This window comes from Nyctereutes procyonoides, unplaced genomic scaffold (genome assembly GCF_905146905.1).
Source record: "Nyctereutes procyonoides isolate TBG_1078 unplaced genomic scaffold, NYPRO_anot_genome, whole genome shotgun sequence".
NCBI classification, from domain to species: domain Eukaryota; kingdom Metazoa; phylum Chordata; class Mammalia; order Carnivora; family Canidae; genus Nyctereutes; species Nyctereutes procyonoides.
The window spans coordinates 20,509,764-20,529,691 of record NW_026575135.1 but is presented as its reverse complement, the minus strand read 5'-3'; the positions used below and the strand labels follow the sequence as shown (position 1 = coordinate 20,529,691).

The 19,928-nt window shown below is 42.3% G+C and overlaps 1 protein-coding gene across 4 annotated transcripts in view; it reads right to left on the bottom strand.

Moving 5' to 3' along the window:
* The window catches only part of FBXO10 (F-box protein 10), a 63,926-nt gene that overhangs the window by 23,160 nt on the left and 20,838 nt on the right, over positions 1-19,928 (bottom strand). For 2 of the 4 annotated variants that reach the window (XM_055301832.1, XM_055301834.1), the window contains exons 2-3: positions 3,633-3,759; positions 1,833-2,423 (exon numbers count right to left, since the gene is read on the bottom strand). In XM_055301832.1, the coding sequence (XP_055157807.1) occupies positions 1,833-2,417 (585 nt within the window). In that variant the 5' untranslated portion in view covers positions 2,418-2,423; positions 3,633-3,759. The remainder of the gene's footprint in view (positions 1-1,832; positions 2,424-3,632; positions 3,760-19,928) is intronic. The other 2 variants (XM_055301833.1, XM_055301835.1) reach the window with 1 other exon arrangement.

Genomic DNA, 19,928 nt, shown 5'->3' with positions numbered 1-19,928 from the left:
CTATAAGCTCTTCCTTATGGCTAACTTTTTCCTTGCTGCAGTTTACATCTATTTTCCTTTACTTGGTCCCCTCTGTAGATGGAACACCAGTTCTCTGGAGGTGCAGAACCATTGCTGGGGTTGTCCTCAGAAGTCACTGAAAACCACTGTGGAATCACCCTGGCCTTTGCATTTTACAGGCAAGGTCATCCTAGCCCCTTGTCCTGTTTTCAAGGGGTGCTAATATATGCCAGGCCCCACCCCATGAGGATCTGTGGCTGCCCTTCTGAAGGAGGAAAGGCTGACTCGAACATATTACTCTAAGAATAAATGTCGTATGAAATGTGAAGGGTCTCGAATCAAACTCTTCTTCTGGGTTTCAGATCAGCATAGGAGTTGTTCACTAGTCCTTCTGAAACATTCTGGACCAGGCTTTTAAGTTTCCAAGAAATCCAGCACAAGGTAATTTCAAAAGTACTTAGAATTTGAGGTTTGTTTGTTTTTTTTAAGATTTTATTTATTTATTCATGAGAGATACAGAGAGAAAGGCAGAGACACAGGCAGAGAGAGAAGCAGGCTCCACGCTGGGAGCCCCTTGTGGGACTCAATCCTAGGACTCCGGGATCAAGCCCGGAGCCAAAGGCAGACGCTCAACCGCTGAGCCGCCCAGGTGTCTAGAATTTGAGTTCTAACCTCATTAATTATCCACTTGAGAAAGTTACTTAGCATCTCTGAGGCTTTAGTACCCCCAACTAAAAATGGGGATTCCACATCTACTGTCTACCACAAATGTTTATTGTGGGGATCAAATGAAGTCAGAGATGGATAGTCACCTATGAATACAGGCTTTAGATCTTAGCTCTGTCCCTTAATCTTGGTGAGTCCCATTATGTTCATCTATAAAACCAGATGGCACTACCCATCTTACGAATGGCTATAAAGCTATACCAGGGACCCAGTAAGTACAATGTAAATGACTGTAGTATGATGATCATTGCAAATCTGAGAGACAATGTGTTGTTACTTGGTAGTAACAGTGGTGATATAATTATTACTGACTAGGTTTGAGGTCTAGATATTATGTTTCTAGGCAATGTAAAACTGCAAACTCTGCTGCCAGGAGTTATCAACATGTCAATACATCCTTTGGTTTGAATACAACTTGCATTCTGTGTTCCTAGAAGGTAAGTGTTGGGCTGGTATTTCCTTTTTTTTTTTCTTTTGAAGTTCGATTTGCCAACATATAGTATAACACCCAGTGCTCATCCCGTCAAGTGCCCCCCTCAGTGCCCGCCTCCCCTTCCTCTACCCCTTGTTTGTTTCCCCAAGTTAGGTATCTCTCATGTTTTGTCACCCTCTCTAATTTGGGCTAGTATTTCCTAACCCTCTCCTCAGTCACCCTTGGTAAAAGCCTGACCTTCTCTGACCCTCCTCCACAAGGTGGGGCTAACGTGCTAAAGGTCATTGGTTTTGCATAGCCTCTCCTGGCTTTGGCTAAGTCTGGGCAAGAGGTGTTCTGTTTCCTGTCACCATGTGGCATACTCCAGGACCTGGCTTTCCCACCTAATTACTTCACCTGGGGTTCCAGTTCGTTCAGTGTGGAAGGGAAGAAGTACAAAGCAGTTTGGGTCTTGAGTCCTCGACTTATTTTTTAATATAGCTTTCCAGGAATAAAGCAGAATGTTGATCGTTACTGATCCCTTACCCGTTTTTCAACTGGTGCAGAGGTCAGAGGAGTGTGTTTTAGGAGTAACGAAAAACTCCCAATTTCAACAACAAAGGGGTTACGAACCCACTGAGAAGAAGCCCAAGTCAGGACTGAAGAGGCCACCCATCTGGATGTGGACACCCACCTTGAACATGAAGGGTGAGAACCAGGCGGGCATGAAGACAAGGTTGCACAGGCGTGTGGTGGAGCAGTGCTGATCGATGCTGGCAAGCAGGGCCACCTCACCCAACTTCCCGTGCCCTACGATCTCCACGGGCACCTTCAGGATGATTTCACCTTGCTCTTCATACACGCCTGGAAATAGCTCAATTCTGTCATACAGGCTGGCCATGGCCAACGCACTGCCCAGGCTGTCAAACTCGTGGCCTGGCCCAACGCTCAGGGTACGGCGTTCCCTCCTCCGACGAAATAAAGAAAAGCAGACGGAGGACTCCAAGTCCAGGGCGTTCTTGGTCCATGTCTTGGAGGCTAGGTAATGCTGCTTGAAGGCCTCCCTCCAAGACTCAGGCTCCACATCAGGCTGGTTGGGCCAGTTGGGGTGGCGGCATTCGGTGCATTCCAGACACAGCTGCCGCCAGCGAGTGCTGTCGAGACTGAGGATCAATTCATACCAGGCTCTGCAAACCAGGCTGCAGCGGCCCAGGTCGGGCAGGTGCAGGTAGGCTAAGATCATGCGCCACAGCTCCAGGGGGAGGCCGCCAGCCTCCATGGTCACCTGAGAGATAGACACAAAACCAGAGAGGTTTTTGTTGACCTTGCTTACAGCTCCCCTTCTTGAAATATTCCCTGCCTTCTCCTGACCCCAAGAGTGTGCAAGCAAACAAGGCACAGCCAATCATAGGACTCTATCCCCTCAACTAGAATCCTCTTCTGGGACTTTTCTACCTGGAGTCAGCAGGGAAGACTCTCTTTTCTCTTGATCAGACATTATATAAGGATATGACCTATGAACTGCTATCAGCCATGGTTCCCATTTGTGGAGAAAACCTTGTGGTACCAGAGCCAAGCAGAAGTGAGGAGGTGAAAGATGAAAAATGAAAAAAAGTAAGTGATCACACATGTATGTGTCCTGGTGGTACTGATTCCAGATTCCTGAAGCTGCCCTGGAATCTTCGGTTCTTTCTTCAATTCTACAGGGTACCTCAATGACCTTTTTTGCTTAAGCTGTTTTTATTTGAGTTTCTATGACTTGTAACTAAGATTTTGAACTAATACAGAGGGAACCCACCTTTAGCTGTTACAGTCCTAGAGCTCTGGATTCCCTAGACTCCCAAGGAAGGGACCTCTATTTCTTCGTACCAAGAGGAAAATGAACTGAGACAGTGAGTGTCCATCTGTCAGTCTCTCCTCATTGTCAGATCAAATAATTACCATTGCTTTCTCATGTAAGGAAACTTCAGGAAAGACTGCTGCGGGATCAGAGGCTGTGGGTTTTGGTCCTGGCTCTGCTACTGATGCAACCCTACTGTCTTAAATACCTACCCCACTGGCTGCCCAGCCATCTGTCCCCTTGCTTTTTGCCCCACACCAACAATCTACATTTTTAGAGATGCAGGGTCCCCTGGTAGCCATGTCAGAGGAAAATACTACCCCAGACCATTGCAGCAAACAGTTGGACTCTGGATGGCTCCAACTGGGCCACTGATCTCTCCAGGGGAATAGGAGTTGCAATTCTAGAATCAGGTTGACTTCTTTGCTGAATGGAAGATAATGAATGGCTTCTTTCGTAAAGCTATAAAACTCAGGAAAAGTTGCCAGCGCCCATTTTCTTTGCAGGGGGGTAAGGGTGGGGTGGGGCAGAAGCAGCTAGTCTACATTGAGAGAAGAACGGGTCAGAGACACAAACAAGCAGAGAAGGGCAGAAACCATCCCAATTTCTCTATAGCACTCCAGGTCACAGCTCCAGCCCATGCTCAAAACTCACCTTTATCTTTGCCTTTTGAATTCCATCAGCTAGCTCTGTACTCTTGTGATAAATTCTTTTTGCTCAAGTTGGCTTCATTGAATTTCTGTTATTTATACCTCTCATTTATGAGTGTCCGTTTCCCCACCTAACACACAAGGGGACTGTGTTAGATGACCTAGAGCAACTTCCAAGTCTGAAACCCTATAAAGTCTCTAGACAACTAGAAAATAAAATTGGAAATAGGGCAGACTTCACAACAGACTGTAATCAAGTTGTTAACCTCTTCAAGGTCTTGGTTTTCCTCTCCATTTAATGAACATCATGATCATACCTGTCAGCTATCTAGGCCCAGGAAGGCCAGAAGCACAAATGTGTGATTTATGTCTACAAGAATTCTAGACTTCATCATGACAGGTCTGGTTTTAACTCCACAGATTAGTATTAGGGCCATGTTACATAGGTTTTTCTGTAATGATCACCTAGTATGACTTTACTAAGTCCTTGACAGCACTGAAGAAAAGCTAGGCTCTGGACTGGTAAGCATTACAAAGCAAAGGCTGGGCTCCTGGTAGCTGTGACTCCCCCAAACGAACACTGCTTTATTTACAGTGGTCTCTGTGATAGCCATGTCTCCTGTTCCTCACCTCCTCCTTTAGCTATACGTTTTCAGGCTTTTCAAGAGAAAATGGTTCTTTTCTTCCTTCTCTATCCTAAGAAGGTAAATATAGCTAGGTGATCACATCCATTCCCTTGGCTTCAACTATAAAATCCAGATCTCCAGGCCCAATAGTCTCTCTCAGGCCTTCCACATACAGATAACCAATGCCTATTGAGCATTTATCCTGGGATGTTCCACAGATACTAAAAACTCAGCATTATATTCAAAACTGAACCTCAATTTTCATGTTAGGGCATTACAAAATAACTGGAACTAGATTCTCCCTCCTGTCATGAAAACTATACAGTTGGACCGAATATATGCTTTCAGGCACCGAAGAGTAAACTGCACAGGACCATAATCTTTGAGAGAAGGGAAATACAACAGGGGAGCATGTAACTGCTCTAGCTTTCATTCGGGGGCACCTTCTCATTGTGGGGTAGGGAGATGGCACCCGAGTGGCAGTCTCACAGAGCAGGCAGATAGGAGTTCTGTGATGCTCAAGTGGCTGCAATCTGTGAGGCAGGGTGGGGTGGGTGGCCCGTTTCTTGGCTCAGAGCTGGACTGCCCATGCACAGGGCATGCCTTCATCAGACTTAGTGGAGATCGCCTGTTACGGGGTAAATGGTGATAGTAAAGATCATGTAGACCTGGGAGATAATGGAAGTCCAGCCCAGAATATGGAACGTTCACACTGAGAAAGGATATGTCACGGGAACAGATTCAAATTAGAAGAAAAAAGGCAAGCTTGATAGGATCAAAGGGTTCTGGCAATAACGTAACTGCCTGTTAGAATACTATTTACCACTCAAAAAAACAAAACAAAACAAAACAAAAAACAAACCCCACCAATATCTAGGCTCCCTCAACACGCCAGCTATAAGAGAGTCCAGAAACAGACTAATATGTATATTGGGCACTTGACTTTTGACAAAATATCAATGCAATTCCATGGATAAACAAAAGCCTTTTCACCAAATGGTGCTGGAAAAACTTGAGACCCATATGAAAAAAATGAACTTCTGATATAAACCATATACAAAAATTTAAGATTGATTTTAGACCTCGATACAAAAATAAAATCTACAAAGCTTCTAGAAGAAAACATAAGGGATGCTTGGATGGCTCAGTTGGCTAAGCATCCAGCTCTTGATTTCAGCTTGGGTCATGATCTTGGGGTTGTGGGATTGAGCCCTGTGTCAGGCTTCATACTCAGCAGGGAGTCTGTTTGAGATCGTCTCTCCCCTTCCCAGGCTCCCTCTCTCTCTCACACACACCAGTCTCTATAATTAATAAATACATCTTAAAAAAATAACCTAAGAAAATATGCAACCTCAGGATAGGCAAAGATTTCTGAGAACACAAAAGGCACTAATCCTAAAAGACAAAAAAATAAATAAATTGGTCTCTTAGAATTTTCTGCTCATCAAAAGGCAACATGACAAGTGAAAGAATGGGAGAAAAATATTTGCAATGTACATATAGGAGAGACTATATCAAGAATCTTATAGCTCAATAATAAAAAAAATACAATAAAGAATAGGCAAAGATTTGAAAAGAAACTTCACAAAAGAAAAACAGCCAAGAAGAAGAGATGCTCAACATCATTATTATTCATTGCTTGATTTGTATTAAAACCATAGTGAGATAGATGTGTGTATATGAGAGACTCGCTACAATGGTTAAACAAAAAAAAAAAAACAAAAAAAAAAACACTAAAAGCATCAAAGCACTGAGATGTGAAGCAACCAGAACCCTCATATTTTGCTGGTAGGAGTATAAGATACTACAATCACTTTAGAAAACTATTTGGTAGTTTCTTCTGCAATTAAATACACACCTATGCTATGACCCAGGAATTCCACTCCTAGACATTTACCCAAGATAAATGAAAATGTGTATTTACACAAACATTTTTATGAGAATGTTTACAGAGGTTTTATTCATAATAGCAGAACAAACAAAAAACTGAAAACAATCCAAATGTCCATCACCAGAAGAGAAGATAAACAAATTGTGGTATATTTATGTAATGCAATACTATTCGGCAGTAAAGGGGAATGAATTGCTGATATATATACAATAGACAGGTGAGCCACAAAGGTATGTTAAGGAAAAGAAACCAGCCACAAAAGACAACATATTGTATGATTCCGTATGGGTGAAGTTTAAAAACAGACTAATCTACGGTGATAAAAATCAGAATAGCACTTGAAGGGGTCCCATGGAAACTTCAGGAGTGAAGGAAATGTTTACATGGGTACACACATCTGAAAAAAACTCACTGGACTGCGTGCTTCTGTTCTGTGCATTTTACTGTATGTAAACTTTATCTCAATTAAAAAAAATCGTATAGATTATCATCTCTCCAGGCCTGCTCTACCACCTATACTCCATGTCCCAGTTAATGGTACCATCATCTTCCACTTTGCCACCCTAGTCAGTAACCAGGGAAACCTTCCTGATTTCTTTTCTCTCTTCTTCTCTCCCAGATAGTCTCTCACGTCCTGTGTTTCTGCCTCCTTACGCACTCTCAAATTAATCCTTTCCTCTCTCCCCTCTCTGTCACCAAGTTGTTCCTGGCCTCACCGTCTTTAGTTTGGATTACCACAGTAGATTCTCAACTGGTCTCCCTGGAACCAGTCCCGCCTCCTCCATCCAATCCACTTCACACACAGCCACCAAGGGAAGCTTTCTAAAATATAAATGTGGGCATGCCATATATCAGCTAAGAATCCCTCAATGGTTCCCATGGCTTCCAAAAGAAAACCTAGTACAGATGACAGGTCATGTGCTGGTCTATTTCTCTAGCCTCATCACTGACATCCACCCCACCTACCCTTGTGCTCCCAATAGCACCTTGCTCAAAGGACGTTTCTTCATCCTCTCTCCTCAGACGTCAAGTGCCTCTTCCGGCCTCCCACAACTACTTTAGTTCTATCATAGCCTTCTTACAGTGTAAATGAAAACGGAGTACACAGAGCAAATGTATAGTTTAGTGAATTATTTTATAAGGCAAACATCCTACTAACAACTACCGAGATCAGAAAACAGAATTTTGCCAGCTACTCCAGAAGCCTCCCCATGTGCCCCACTCTAATCCTCCCCGCAAAGGTAAAACATATTCTTGTTTCTGTAGTAATCACTTCCTTGGGTCTTTGTGGTTTTATCACCTAAGTATGCAACCTGAGGTTCTAGAGATTTAGTTTTGTCCTCAGGTTTTTAGCTTGGTATGTGTTCGATTCTCATTCCATCCACAGGGTTCCATTTCATCCCTTTCCTTTCTTTACAAGCTGTCTCTGTTGAAGAAGCTCAACAATCTGACCAGTTTCTCAGTCTGAATTTTGCTGACTGCATGCCTTCTCATCGGAGAGTTCACCTTGTTGCCCTGTTGTCTCTTCTGCACGTTGGCAGTTGGATCCAGAGGCCTGATGAGACTCAGGCCTTGATCCCTTTAGCAAGGCTACAAGTGGTACTGCATGTTTTTATCAGAAAATGTCCACAAGTCCGGCCGTCTCTTTTCTGATGTTAGTGTCCACTGATACTCATTGCCTGGATCCATTAATTCACCTGGAGGTAATAAAATGGTACTAACTCTAACTGTATCATTTGGTGGATTCTTTTGATGAAGTAATTATATTAGGAGATGCTCCTCTTCATCTATTCTTTAAAGTTACCCAGTTGTACCATATATTTAGGAAAGGCCTTCATTTCCCAAGTCTCAAGACAATGAATTGTCTTTGTGATTCTTTGAAGGTAAGCAATTTGTGTGTGTGTGTGTGTATTATGAGAATCTATGTATTTAAATATATTTTACAGGTTTCAAGTCTTTGAAATTGCATTCTTATTGAAGCTCAAATTGAACCTCAATTTGGTTCCTCAGTCATTTTGACACAGCCTCAGTAATTTTTGAGTGTCCTTGCATTGCCATGTGGTTATGTCAAGATATTCCTGGCTCAGTTTTTACATTTCCTGCCCAGACATGGTATCAGACATGTAAGAAATTAAAAAAAAAATTATTTATTTTATTTTAGTTTTTTTTAAAGATTTTATTTACTTAAGAGAGAGAGAGAGAGAGAGAGAAGGGAGAACAAGCAGAGAGAGGAAGAAGCAGACACCCTGCTGAGCAGTCTGATATAGGGCTTGATCCCAGGACCCTGAGATCATGACCTGAGCCATAGGCAGACACTTAACTGAGCCACCCAGATACCCCTAAGATATTTTTTAATTGAAGTTTTTATTAAGATAATTGAGGGTTCATAGGTAGTTGTAAGAAATAATACAGAGAAACCTCTTGTATACTTTCTCAGTTTCTCCCGCTGGTAACATTTTGCAACACTATAATCACAACCAGCATAATGACACTGATATAATCTATCACCTTCTTTAGAGTTCCTCAGTTTCACCTGGACTCATTCATTGTTGTGTGTTTGTACTATGTTCTAACCATTACCTTTTATCACCTGTGTAGGTTTGGGTATCCACTAGCACAATCAAAATACCAAAAAGTTCTGATACCACAAGATCCCATCCTGACTCCTCTTCCCTGTTCTCAATCCCTGGCAACCATTAATCTGTCTTCCATTTCTAAAACTGTGTCATTTCAAAGATGTCATATAAATGTAATCATACAGTACATAATCTCTTGAGACTGGCTTTTTTTCCCTCCCCGATCAGCATAATTCCTTAGAGATTCAAGTTGTGTGCATCACTAGTTTGTTCCTTTAAAATGCTAAGGAGCATCCCATGGTATGGATGTGCCACAGATGCATCCAGATAATCTTGTCAAATGCATTCACGCATGTAATTCCAACCCGTATCAAAAATAGAGTATTACTATCACCTCAAAATATTCCCTCATGACTTTTCTGTCAATTCCCACCCCAAACCCCAAGCAGCAACTGCTGTCGTGACTTTTCCACCATAGACTAGTTTTGTCTGTTCTAGAATTTCATATAAATGGAAATACGTAGTATGTATGCTTTTGTGTTAAAGCTCTTTCACTTAGTATAACATTTTTTTGAGATTCATCCATTATGTTGTATGTATCAGTAATTCATCCCTTTTTATTGCTGAGTAGTTATTTCACTGTATATTGATATATCAGTTTTTAAAAATCGATTCTACTATGGAGGAAAGACTGAACTCTTTCCAATTTGAAGCTATTATGAATAATGCTGCTGTGAATATTCTTATACAAATGCTTTGTGGGCATATGTTTTAATTTCTCTTGAGTAAATACTTACAAAAGTGGAACTGCTGGGTCTTTTCTCCAAATTATACCATTTTACACTCTCACCAAGAATGTATAAGAAATACCACTGCTCTACAACTTCACTACCATTTATTGTTGTTGGTCTTTCTAATTCTATCATTCTGGTGGGTATGCAATGGCATCTCATTTTGGTTTTAATTTTCACTTCCCTTGTGACTAATGATGTTGAGCACTTTTTCATGTGCTTACTGCCATTCATGTATCTCCTTTCAGGAGTGTGTTCACATCTTCTATTTTTTTTTTAATTGGGTTGTCTTTTTAATATTCAATTGTAGGACTTTTTAATATATCCTTTACCAGATACATGGTCTGGGAATACTTTCTCCTTGTTTATAGCTTATCTTTTCCTTTTCTTGATGGTGTCTTTTGATGAGAAGTTTTACATTTTGATGAAGTCTAACTCACCTTTTCCAAATGACTGATCCCTTCTGAGAAGGCTTTGCTAATTCCCATGTCAGAAAGACATTTTCTTATTTATTTATTTATTTATTTCTCTCTCTCTCTCTCCCTTCCTTCTTTCTTTCTTTGGCAGAGAGATAGGACCAGAGAGCACAAGTAGGGTGAGCAGCAGAGGGAGAGGGAGAAGCAGACTTCCTGCTGAGCTGGGAGTGGGATGTGGGGGCTCAATCCCAGGAGCCTGAGATCATGACCTGAGCTGAAGGCAGAAACCTAACCAATTGAGCCACCCAGATGCCTGACATTCTTCTCTGTATTTTCTTCTAAAAGTGTTGTGATTTTAACTTTAACATTTTGATCTATGATCCATCATGAATTAATTTTTGTTATGGTATGATGCAGTGGTTGAAATTAGATTTTTTTATGTGAGAATTCAGTTATTCCAGCACCAGTTGTTGAAAACAATCTACTATCCCCAGTTGGGTTGTTTTGGTACCTTTGTCAAAAATCAAATAACAGTAGTGTGGGTCTATTTCTGGGTGATTTATTCTGTTTCATGGATCTATTTGTTAATCCTCATGCTAGCACCACTCTAGCACATTTCTGACATTTTTCCTTTTTATGAATTATGCTTCTGGTGTCAAGTCTAAGAACTCTTTACCTAGCTCTGGATCCTGAAGATTTTGTTTTTTCTTAAAGTTTTATAATTTTACCTTTTACATGCAAATTAGTGATACATTTTGAGTTAATTTTTTATTAAGATGTAAGGCTTAATTTGAAGTTTTTTTGTTTTTGTTTGCCCTATGATTGTTTGTCCCAGCACCATTTGTAGAAAAGGCTATCGTTTCTCCATTGAATTGCTTCTGTACTTTTGTCAAAAATCAGTTGAGCTTATTTTTGTCCTGGTTGCTTTAATTGGAAGTCATATTTCAATACCACAACCAGTGTATTAGAGATGTTTATTTCTACTAGGTTTGGTCATTGTTTCTAAGGCTTTTCAATGGATTCCTGGCTCCTCTATCAGACTGTGGGGTTCTTTGGAGATAGGGACTGGATACTTTGATCTCAGAAAGTTCAGTACCTGGTGCTGATCCCCTTCTCTACTCCAACTAGTCAGAGCAACAGAAAAGTGAGAGGATACACCCTAGGTTACTCTAATACCAGGTCCACTCTTCGCAGATACAATGAGTGTGACTCTGGTTTTTCCTACGTTCCAGGTTCTTGCAGGACATGATGCCAATAAGTAAACCAGAGGAGATAACTACATGATTTAGTATTACCCACAACTGACTTGACCAGAGTCACTGGAAAAGAAACAGGTCGGCAGTACTTCTGGTAAGACAAACTCTTCTATATTTAACTCTCACATAACTCCTTTCTCTCATAGCTTCCTATCTTGTACTCCAAATCCCTCTCAACTTTCTTCCCAGATCTTTTGTGGCTCTGCCTCTAATTATTCTTTTCCTAATTTGACTATTGCTCTTATTAGGATATCATTTGCATAAGAAAGGAGTTCTGATGCCAGGGTTACTCTGAGGGGGTTAGATGTAATTCAGTCTTAATTAGAACCTTTCCTCAACTCTGTTTTTGGCTCACCTTACTTAAAAGATAATAATGATAATAATAATAATAAAATGTTACTTTGCTGTTTCTCCATAAGGTCTTGGTGACCTGTACAAGGTTCTCTGAATTTAGTGACTTCATATATAACATTTCTTCTAGCTAGTCCCAACCCTTCACAAGGTTCCTTTCTTCTGACTAGCTCAGATTCAACCTCCTTCTCCCACATAAAGACCATCATATGTCCCATACAGTTTACATTTACCTTTCTAAATTTTTCATCTCCCTATTAAAAGGAGCTCATTTATAATATGTTCCTAGTTATCTTTGCTTCACTTCTTTTTTTCCTTATTGTTTTGCATTTCAATTTAAAAACACCAGAAGAAGAACACTATTATCCTCATTTTTTTTTAAAGATTTTATTTATTTATTCATGATAGTCACAGAGAGAGAGAGAGAGAGAGAGAGAGAGAGGCAGAGACACTGGCAGAGGGAGAAGCAAGCTCCATGCAGGGAGCCCGACATGGGATTCGATCCTGGGTCTCCAGGATCGTGCCCTGGGCCAAAGGCAGGCACTAAACCGCTGCACCACCCAGGGATCCCTATTATCCTCATTTTAACAAGTTCCTATATGAGGCGCGTCTGAGTGGCTCAGCTGGTTAAGCATCTGACTCTTGATTTACACACAGGTCATGATCTCAGGGTTATGAGATTGAGCTCTATAATGGATTCTTCACTGGGTGTGGAACCTGCTTAAGATTCTCTCTTCCTGGGGATCCCTGGGTGGCGCAGCGGTTTGGCGCCTGCCTTTGGCCCAGGGCGCGATCCTGGAGACCCGGGATCGAGTCCCACGTCGGGCTCCCGGTGCATGGAGCCTGCTTCTCCCTCTGCCTGTGTCTCTGCCTCTCTCTCTCTATCATAAAAAAAAAAAAAAAAAAAAAAAAAAAAAAAAATGATTCTCTCTTCCTCTGCCCCTCCCTCCTCTGTAAAAAAAAACAAAAAACAAAACTAGTTCCTATATGAAAGTAGACAAATTATCAACCACTCAAGCATTTCTTCCCAAAGGGTAACCTTTTTTTTTTTTTAAAAAAAAGAACTTACTTACCTGAGAGAGAGAGAGCGCGTGGGCACACGAGAGAGAGTCCATGCGTGGGGTTGGGGAGGGTGGTGGGCAGAGGTAACAGCAGACTTACCACTGAGCAGGGAGCCAGACTCTGGGCTAGATCCTAGGACCCTGGGATCATGACCTGAGCTGAAGGCAGATGCTTAGCCCACTGTGCCACCCAGGCGCCCCACCAAAGGGTAACCTCTTAACAAGGGTCAACTGCTGCCATCTGAAAGGGTTTTTTTTTTTTTAAGAGCTTTGACTTCTTAGGCTCCTTGTTCTCTGTTTCTATCTCCTACTTTCCAATTTATTAGCTTCTCTGACTCTGCTGTTCTTCCTGAGAGCATCATAAATTGTATACTTTCCGACATGCCTTAACCAGGATGTTCTTTCTACAGGAGACAACTCTGATAGCTGTACGTGAGTGAATCCACTAACCTTAAGGGGACCTAACCCACAGCCTTTCAGGTGAGAGACTTCCATATGGCCTTTGGTAGGTCTGCCCAATAGGGCCTTCTCTGGGACCTATTGTTAATGGTCACTATTCTAATTCTCCAGAGGATATAAGAGACCCAAATCACAACTACCCAAATTACAACCACCAATGCATCTTGCTTCACTGCTGACTGGAACCTTGTTCACTATGTGTTTGACCCAGCCAACCTATTGTATGCCCCATGTGACATTGCACAGCACCCAGCACTGCCAATCTCTGTCCCAGATGAGTTTCCCAGTTACTCTAGCAGTCCATCAATAAGGAATACTCTGGGCCACTACAACTGAAGTATAGAGTATGGCAAGAACCAAACACACCATTTAATACCTGCACCAAGGGCACCTGGGTGGCTCAGTGGTTGAGCGTCTGCCTTCGGCTCAGGTCGTGGTCCCGGGGTCCTGGGATCGAGTCCACATCGGGCTCCCTGCAGGAGCCTGCTTCTCTCTCTGCCTGTGTCTCTGCCTCTCTCCATCTCTGTCTCTCATGAACAAATAAATAAACTTAAAAAGAAAAAATACCTGCACCAAGTACATGCTTAATAGGGTTTTTAAATAAATGAATAGGTAGAGGTGAATTTCCATCATGGCACCACCCCAATTTTTATCTCATTTTTGCAAACTTATGTAAATTTACTATAGAAATCCAGTTTCAAGGACCTTCACTCTCCACTCAAGTTTCCTGCATCCATATAAAAATTCCCATGTAGAAATTCTTAAAATTCAACTGGAAATAAAAAATTTAAAGAATAAAAAATCCTTTTATTCCTTAGTTCATTTGTTTTGCAAATATAGCCCTTAGGGAGTGTGGGGGATACTGGGATGAGAAAACAATTGATAGGAAATGGACAGCCTGGGATAGCAAGAATTGAGCACTATTGCAGCTTACAGAGCTCAGGCTATTTTTATTTTTATTTTTTTTATAAATTAATTTTTATTGGTGTTCAATTTACCAACATACAGAATAACACCCAGTGCTCATCCCGTCAAGTGTCCCCCTCAGTGCCCGTCACCCATTCACCCCCACCCCCAGGCTATTTTTAAACCAGGCATGGTGAGATTTCTGTAACAGTGGTTCTTAAAACATGGCTCTTGGCCATCTACTTCAGAATTACCCAGGGCTTGCTCCTACTCCCACTTTAGATCTCCAGAATGAGACTCTCTGGAGTGGAATTAATTATCGGCATGCTTATCAAGCTCCCTGGTGACTGCATGAAAAGGGTCTCCCTTCCACACTTTGATGTAGCATCCTCAATGAATAACTCTCTTCAGTTTTCAACCTTCTTGGTGATATGGACCTCTCTGTATTATCTCAAAGTCAGAAGACTTGGACCATGCTGTATGAGACCTTGAGGAAGTCACTTAATTAAGCCCTGGCCTTTGGTTTCCTCATATATAAACTAGAGACCCTGATAGTATCAGACCCCAGAAGATTTTTGCAACCAAGAAGAGATCCAATGTACACTGTGCTGGGAATTAGTGCTTTTCAGCAACTAGTCCCAGTTTCCCCTCCTGCATACCTGATAGGATTGTACTGGCCCTTCCAGTGGTTGGGTGGGGCACATGGCTAGTATTAATCAGTGAGGTTTTTTGTTTTTTTTTTTTTATTAAGATTTATCCATGAGACACGCACAGAGAGAGAGAGAGAGAGAGAGATACAGAGAGAGAGAGGCAGAGACACAGGCAGAGGGAGAAGCAGGCTCCATGCAGGGAGCCCAACGTGGGACTTGATCCTGGGACTCTAGGATCACACCTGGCTGAAGGCAGGTGCCAAACCGCTGAGCCACCCAGGGATCCCTAATCAGTGAGTTTTGAGAAGAGGTGTGTGCTATCTCTTGACTAAAGATTTAACTGCCTATGCAAGACCAACCAGAGCTCTGTTTTTCTCTGGCATAGCAACTGGCAACATTTGAGACAATAGCTACTCTTGTAGAGTCCCCATGCTAACCCAAAATAGATACACATCATACATAAAACATAATCCTTTGTTTCAGGTTAAGGCATTAAGAATTTGAGGAGTGGGCAGCCCCGGTGGCTCAGTGGTTTAGCGCCGCCTTCGGCCTGGGGCGTGACCCTGGAGGCCCAGGATTGAGTCCCACGTCAGGCTCCTTGCATGGGGCCTGCTTCTCCCTCTGCCTCTCTGTCATGAATAAATAAAATCTTTAAAAAAAAAAAAAAAAAGAATTTGAGGACTGTTGCTACAGTATAACCTGTCCCTTACTGACTTATAGAGCATGTGAAACTCTAAAGGCCACTAGCAGGAAGCTCCTGGTCACTCTGAGATGGCCCATTCCATGGTTTGTCTACAGCCAACTTTGGTATATTTCCCAAAACTGAGCCAAAATCCAGCTCTTAGCTCCTTCTTCAGTTGGTTTCAGTTCTGTTCCCTTGGAGTCCCTAGAGTTCTGCTCTCTTACAGATGTTGCATGTTGGTATGGGCCTTGGATGTGAACAATGGAAGCTTGTATTCTATTGTAGATTCCTCAGGAGGGAAGTGGCCTGATCAGAGCTCTATTTCAAGATCCATACACAACAGGGAGAAGAGTGAGCAGAAACTTACAACTCAGCAAATATTAAATGACAGTTTCTTTCCCTCAGGATGATGTGAGGGTCTCCAGAGGATTTGGGGCAAAGGTGCCTGGAAAGCTAAGGGTCTTGTGGCAGGCCTGTCAAGGGAAGGAAGATATGGCAGCAGGGGATTTTCCACATTTCAGAGCTTTCTTTCCTCCAAACTTGGACATGTCCCCAAATCTGGCAACACCCCATGGGCTGAATCTAGAATGAGGCTGACAATTCTATACATAGGACCCTCTGAACTCAAAGAGGATTTCCTTTTATTCAACTGTCACACTCCCTGTTGTTCCATTTGGCTTTATTTACTATATCTTTACACTAATCCATGGGGATCTATGCAGCAACAGGGATTTCTATAACCAGGTAACACTTAAAAAAAAAAAACGTATTCAAGTTTTGCCCTTCCTTTTTCCCATTGAGGCCTCTGAACTATGGAATTAAAAGTAACGAATGTCCCCTAGGGCTGGTGCACCTGGAGTGTGAGCCTGTAAAGAGCTGGAGAAACAAAGTGGGAACTTGTTTGGGATGAGGGACCACGGCCTGAGGTAGGCCTCAAGCTGTTCCCTTTGTGTGTTCCCAAGAGTGTGAGAACTCAGAGCTTCTGTATGGCACTCTTAACCCTCTGGGCCACAGGGTGTCCCCAGCCTTAGTGGGAGGGGCAGAGGCCACCCTCTCAGGACATGAGTCCCATAAGACCTGAGTCTCAACAAGCAAGCTCTACTGCTTCCCAGCCTTGTGACTTGAGGCAAATCCTTTAACCCCTCTGAACCCGTTTCCTCATATGTAAACACGTTCATGATGGCTGTCCTGCTACATTTCATGAGCATTTCAAGAATTTCCAAAGAAAAATAATCATTTATTCAACAAATCTGAATATATTGTTTACTATCACACTAGGCATTGTTCTAAGGACTGACAAGCAGTGAACAAGACAAAGTCCCTACCTTTAGAGACAATAAATTTAAAAAATAACAGATGCTGCAAGGAGAAAATAAAGCAGGCTAAGGGGTGTGCACATGTACCTGAGCATGAACATGTGTACCACTTAGATATGGTCATCAAGGAAGGTCTCTGAGGAAGTGACATTTAGATAGAGATCCAAATGACATTTAAAGTCATGGGATGGGATGAGATCACTAGAGAAAAAACGTCTGATGACCAAGTCCTTGCCAGGTGAAATCTAAAGGGCATGAAATGGAAAAGGACTCAGCCAAGGAGAAATTGGGAGTGAATACTTAGAGGACTGTACAGGGCTCTGATCAATGTGAGGCACTGAAAGTGAAGCTTTGCTTTGCTGTCTAGACTCCCACTGCTTTTGAGAGAATGGGTCTATTGGCCTATTAGTTTGCTGAGCATCATGATGGGCAGGCAGGGTGGGCTTAGGAGTAAAACCTCTAGTGACATCTATATAGTTCATTTAGGCTGGTGTGAGTGGATTTGTGGGGCAGGTGGGAGGGACACGAGGGAGTGCCAAGTTATACCACAAGGACTACCATGTGAAAGTGAGACAGTGTTTGCAGATGTAGAGTGCCCAGGTGATACAGTGTCTGAACACCTACTATGAGGAAATTCACCATGATGAATTAGATACCTTCTCTGTGCTCAAGGAGCTTATCTTTTTATAAAAATATGCTTTTCTTTATTTATTGTCTGGTTCCCCTGAGCAAGTCCCATAAGGACAGAAAGGCATAGGAACTTTGCCTAGATCTCTGCCTTGTCTGTGATAGGTACTCAATAAACATCTACTAAATGAATAATCACTATCATCATCTGGTGTATTAGAATAGCTGAGACTATTTAAACCATTAGCCACTGAATTCCTACCGTGACATAGATCCCTATCGAATAAAAAAAGAAGTAAATGAAGCCTGAGTATGTAGTCCACACTTACTATATATAAGATTGTGTGGTGAAGCACCGTGAGGGAATCAGAAACAAGATAAAGACCCTATCCTCAACTCTGGTAGGAGACAAAGCTATCTCTACTCCCATAAAACCAGTATGAGTGAAGAGGTGCTCAGTGCCATAAGAGGGAAAAAGCCTTTGTTTAAAGAATATAAATGTGACCTCCAGGTAGACAAATCAACCAGTAATAGAAGGCAACCATAACAGCAGCAACTACCACTTACTCAGCATGAATATTTGAAAGACACCATATTAAGCACTTTTCATGCATTATTTCATTCTAGTCTCCCAATATCCCTCCAAAGCTTTGCAACTCCGAATGCTGTTCCTAGGACCCAGGAGCTGGTTAGAAATGCCAACTCTTGGGCACTATCTCATACCTACTGGATCAGAACTAGCATTTTAACAAGATCACCAGGGAACTCCTGTGCACCTGTTTGAGAAGCCCTGATCTAAAGTATCACTTTACAAGTGAAGAAACTAAGTCTGGGAGAAACTAACGTGACAAATGACTTATCCCAAATCACTGTGCTGGAGAGCGGCTGAATCCCCTTGTGAACCAGGTTTGACCCCCAAAGACTAGGTTTTCAACCATTAATAAGCCAAGCTTCAGGGAAGAGCTGGCCTCTGAGCTGCACTCTGTGATATGGGCAGGGCTGGGGCATCCAGGGAATCCAGGAAAGGGGACTGCAGGCAGAGGAAAGCATGTCAGCAAAGCTGCAGGGTATGGAACCTCTAAGCAGGCCGAGGACACAGTATGAAGCTCAGTCTGGCAGCAGCTCCAGGAGTCTGAAAGGGTCAGGAAAAAAGGCTGGTGGAATCAGTTCACAGAGCTTTCATTAATTTTGCGGGCAGTGGGGAACTGCCTTGAGTCCCAGCACAAAAGGTCCTACCCCATAATGAGATGACTCCGATAAAAGGGACCCAACAGGCTTTTCATTTGAGAAAGGGGACTTCACAACTCTGCTGTGTATATTATACAATCAGCTCCCATGTTCTTCATTGTTTACTTAAGAAAATGCACTTACTTCCTACCTAGGGGAGGCCAGATCAGTATCAAAGTGGCAGGAATTCTGCTTTTAATAAATGAAAGGGGTGGGGGAGATTCTAGAACAGCTCAGAACTCTATCTAGTATCGACAAAGGGGAAAAACATATATCCTCCCTGTTATGAAGCATACTGAAACCAGTGAAAATAACCACAAACTGAACTAATGAAGCAACTGTAATAGGTTTAGATCTTTCTTCAAATCAAAGTAAGTTTCTCTGGAGTTTTGTGGCTTTTAGTTTGAAAATACAGTAAAATACTATAAACCAAGAAAGAACCCTGTATACATACCTACACACACACTACTGGAAATGAGACAAAACTTAAGGCTTTGAAGATGACAAAAATCGCAGCTGGGCTTTTCATCATTTCTTCAAACCTCAGCTCTCCTCAGCCTGAAAAATAACCAGCTGTTTCTTATTTTAGCTTTGAAATTTGATGGCATAGACCAGAACGCTGTGTTCTGATGCACGTTTGGTGCTGAGTGTGGTTGGTAAGGCCCCTCTCTCCCTCCAATGCGCAGCCCTTTCACAGCAGTTCACTTAGAGGGCACTGGGCTTGAGAAATCCTAAAACCTGGGTTTCAGTCCTAATTCTGATCAACTGGGTGACCTTGAGGGGGCAGGGAACAGTGTACTGAGTGCTTACTAAACCAGGTGCCTTTTATATGTCATCTAAGTGAGCAATTACAACTTCAGAGGTAGTGGTCTTAGCCCCAATTCCAGGAATAGTTACTGTGCTTTTTATTTAGTTAGTAAGTGGGACAGCTGTGGTTCCTACACTTGGACTGAGTCCAGAACCTCTGCCCTTTCCACTACAACAGCCTGCCCCCTAGTTCCCTTCCTGAGCTTCTGGGGTTCCTAATTTGTGAAATGATGGTGGAGGACCTTCTAACCTCACCATACAGACACATAAGCTCCCAGATCATGAAATAAGGATGACTATAATCCTGCAATTATTACGCATTACTAGTTCTGGGCCTTCTCCCAGGCATGGTCTGTGGAGGGAACACCTGATCAGAGCCCTTCTCACTACCTCCTGCCTCCCACACGACCACACACTGCTCCAACATTTCTTCTTAATCGCTCTCAGCTTGAGGCAGTTCCACACCAAGTGATTGTTACTTTACACTCGAAATTTCACATTCAATGGAGTCAGACCATCATGTGTCTCAGCTTATCTATGAAAGTGGGGATAATAATACCTTAGGGAGTTGTGAGGATGAAATGAGAGAATGGATGGAAATCCCTTTAACATTGTGTCTGACGCATAGTAAATACACAATAAATGGTAATGAATTCCT